The following is a 2246-nucleotide window of genomic DNA, read 5'->3' on the forward strand; positions in this document are numbered from 1 at the left end:
AACATTTCTAAACTGAAGTGTCCGGATACTGGGCAACATACTGTATCGCTTTAAATGCTGTAATTTGCATGATCAAACATTTTTCCTTCATAATGGAGTCATGACTACTCCGAAACGTCGGATTTTATCGTTCGTTTTTACTATTTTATGTTATAAGAAATCTCTTTTAATAGCACTTAAAAATAATACAGATAATAAGAGTTGTGCCATGCTTTTAGTATGGTTTCCATAAGCTAAAATTCTCAGCCCAAAATAAGGAAACCCAAGCTGAAAAACAAAGCAGTAATTAGCAGCTCTCGTAACCTGCTATTGTTGGTATTGTATTTCTGACTAAGAAAACTTTGTTGGTTCTGGTCAGACTGTGGTTTTAATTGTGTGAATGCTTCTGATGATCAGCTGTTTTGGGATGGGTGCTTAATTAAGATATACTATTGTTCTTACAATGTATGATTGTGTCAGCAATAACTGCTGTCATCAACACATACATTGACAAAACAATTATTGTTATTGTGACCAACAGCACTAATTATTTTTTACTTGGCAGATTTTTACTTTTCCTTTTCAACAATCACAAATTATCTTTAGTCATACTTTGTCTCTGTACAAAGCCAAACTGAGTTAGGCTTGTGACGATGGGCATTCATTGCTTGTTCATTCTTACGACCATCTCTCTTCCGTCAGGTTGAGTTAGGCTTGTGACGATGGCCATTCATTGTTTGTTCATTCTTACGACCATCTCTCTTCCGTCAGTTTGAGTTAGGCTTGTGACGATGGCCATTCATTGTTTGTTCATTCTTACGACCATCTCTCTTCCGTCAGGTTGAGTTAGGCTTGTGACGATGGGCATTCTTTGTTTGTTCATTCTTACGACTCTCTCTCTTCCGTCAGGTTGAGTTAGGGCATTCATGGTTTGCACTGAGAACTTTGTTTCCTTTTTGGCCCTCTATTCAGTTGTGTATTAAGTTTCAATTCTTCTTTAATGTGAATGGCTGCAAATCCGTGTCATTGGGAGGAAGATGCTCAACAGTTTGTTCAGTCATGGTAACATTTTAAATTTTATTAAAATAATTTATGGCATGGAGAAAGTCCATTCAATTTGGCCAGTTTAAGTGCTAGACCTATATGGCCTGCAGAAATTTTACTGATGTTGTTATCCATCCAGCTCAAGATGTGACTGTCATATTTGGTGAGTCAAGGAAATTTTTTTTCAATTTTTCAGTTGATCTGGAAAGATATATAGCTAAATATGTTGACTGCTCTGCACCATGATGACAAATAGATCTTATTACCTCAAGCTGTTTTTTTTTTGCCAATCCGCAAAGACATTCATGATAAATAAACATGTTTCAACTTAAGCGTAAGGTTTCTGCATCAAAGAATTACAGGGGCTTGAGTCTACTTTTTACAAATACTAACAATCACAGGTTGCCTACATAATGTGTTTGACCCTTGGTATTATTGAATTTAGAAGCAATGTATGAGAATAGCAAAAAGTTCCATATTATTGTACAATTCTGGGATAAATATTTGCATATAAGATGAGAATAAACTAACCTTCATCCGAAATGTTCTGCTGTGTCGTTATTGTGGCTGCTTGTGGGAAATTTAGCGATTTCAAGGACGTGTGTTGCTCTGGTAAAAATTGCTACAATTTGCCATTTTCAGCCATAATAACAACAGCACAAGATCATTTCAGATAGTTTATCCTCATCTTGTGTAAATATTTATTGCAGAATAGTACAATAATAATTATGGAACTTTTTGCTATTCTCATACATTGCTTCTAAATTCACCCTTTGTGTGGGTCCCCTGTGATAACAATGATTAGTGAGTCCATAGCTAGATCTGAAAACTCAATCAGCATTACTGCTGGCTCTACTCAATTAATATTGGTCTCTAATTTATTTCCTTTTTAATTATTTTTCAGGCTACCATGGAAATAGCAAGGAATAGGACATTAGCAATTGTGTAACTGAAGAGATGAATAAAAATGTAAAATGAAGAGCTATTTCAAGGTTCCAGTTGTTCTACCTTATTGTAGACAAAAGTATACAGGTTTATCCTAGCAAGTATTTTATTGCTTTTGCATGTGTACAATGGTGCTAGGTATTATGAATTCTGTGCTCGCTTTCCAGGGTGACAAAAGGCTCCTAAAATTCAAACTGCTTGAGACAGCAGTGCATGTAGAGTGTCATACTAACACAAGAACTACAGCTGTGTGTTTCACATTATCGTTCCATTATCAT

At 35.5% G+C, this 2246-nt stretch overlaps 1 protein-coding gene across 3 annotated transcripts in view; it reads left to right on the plus strand.

Annotated features, from left to right (window-relative positions):
- LOC138015422 (uncharacterized) overlaps window positions 1-2002 on the plus strand; it is a 6771-nt gene extending 4769 nt beyond the window's left edge. Inside the window, exons 2-3 of one of the 3 annotated variants that reach the window (XR_011125553.1) lie at window positions 1-1186; window positions 1928-2002. The exon at window positions 1-1186 is cut by the window's left edge and continues 4072 nt beyond it. Coding sequence is in view for 1 of the 3 variants with exons in the window: in XM_068862451.1 (XP_068718552.1) it covers window positions 1928-1953 (26 nt within the window). In the remaining 2 variants the exon portion in view is untranslated. Of the gene's footprint in view, window positions 1187-1927 lie in introns of those variants that run through there. The other 2 variants (XM_068862451.1, XM_068862450.1) reach the window with 2 other exon arrangements.
- The last annotated feature ends 244 nt before the right edge of the window (window positions 2003-2246 follow it).

The sequence above is a fragment of the Montipora capricornis genome, chromosome 9, assembly GCF_036669925.1.
Source record: "Montipora capricornis isolate CH-2021 chromosome 9, ASM3666992v2, whole genome shotgun sequence".
Classification (NCBI taxonomy): domain Eukaryota; kingdom Metazoa; phylum Cnidaria; class Anthozoa; order Scleractinia; family Acroporidae; genus Montipora; species Montipora capricornis.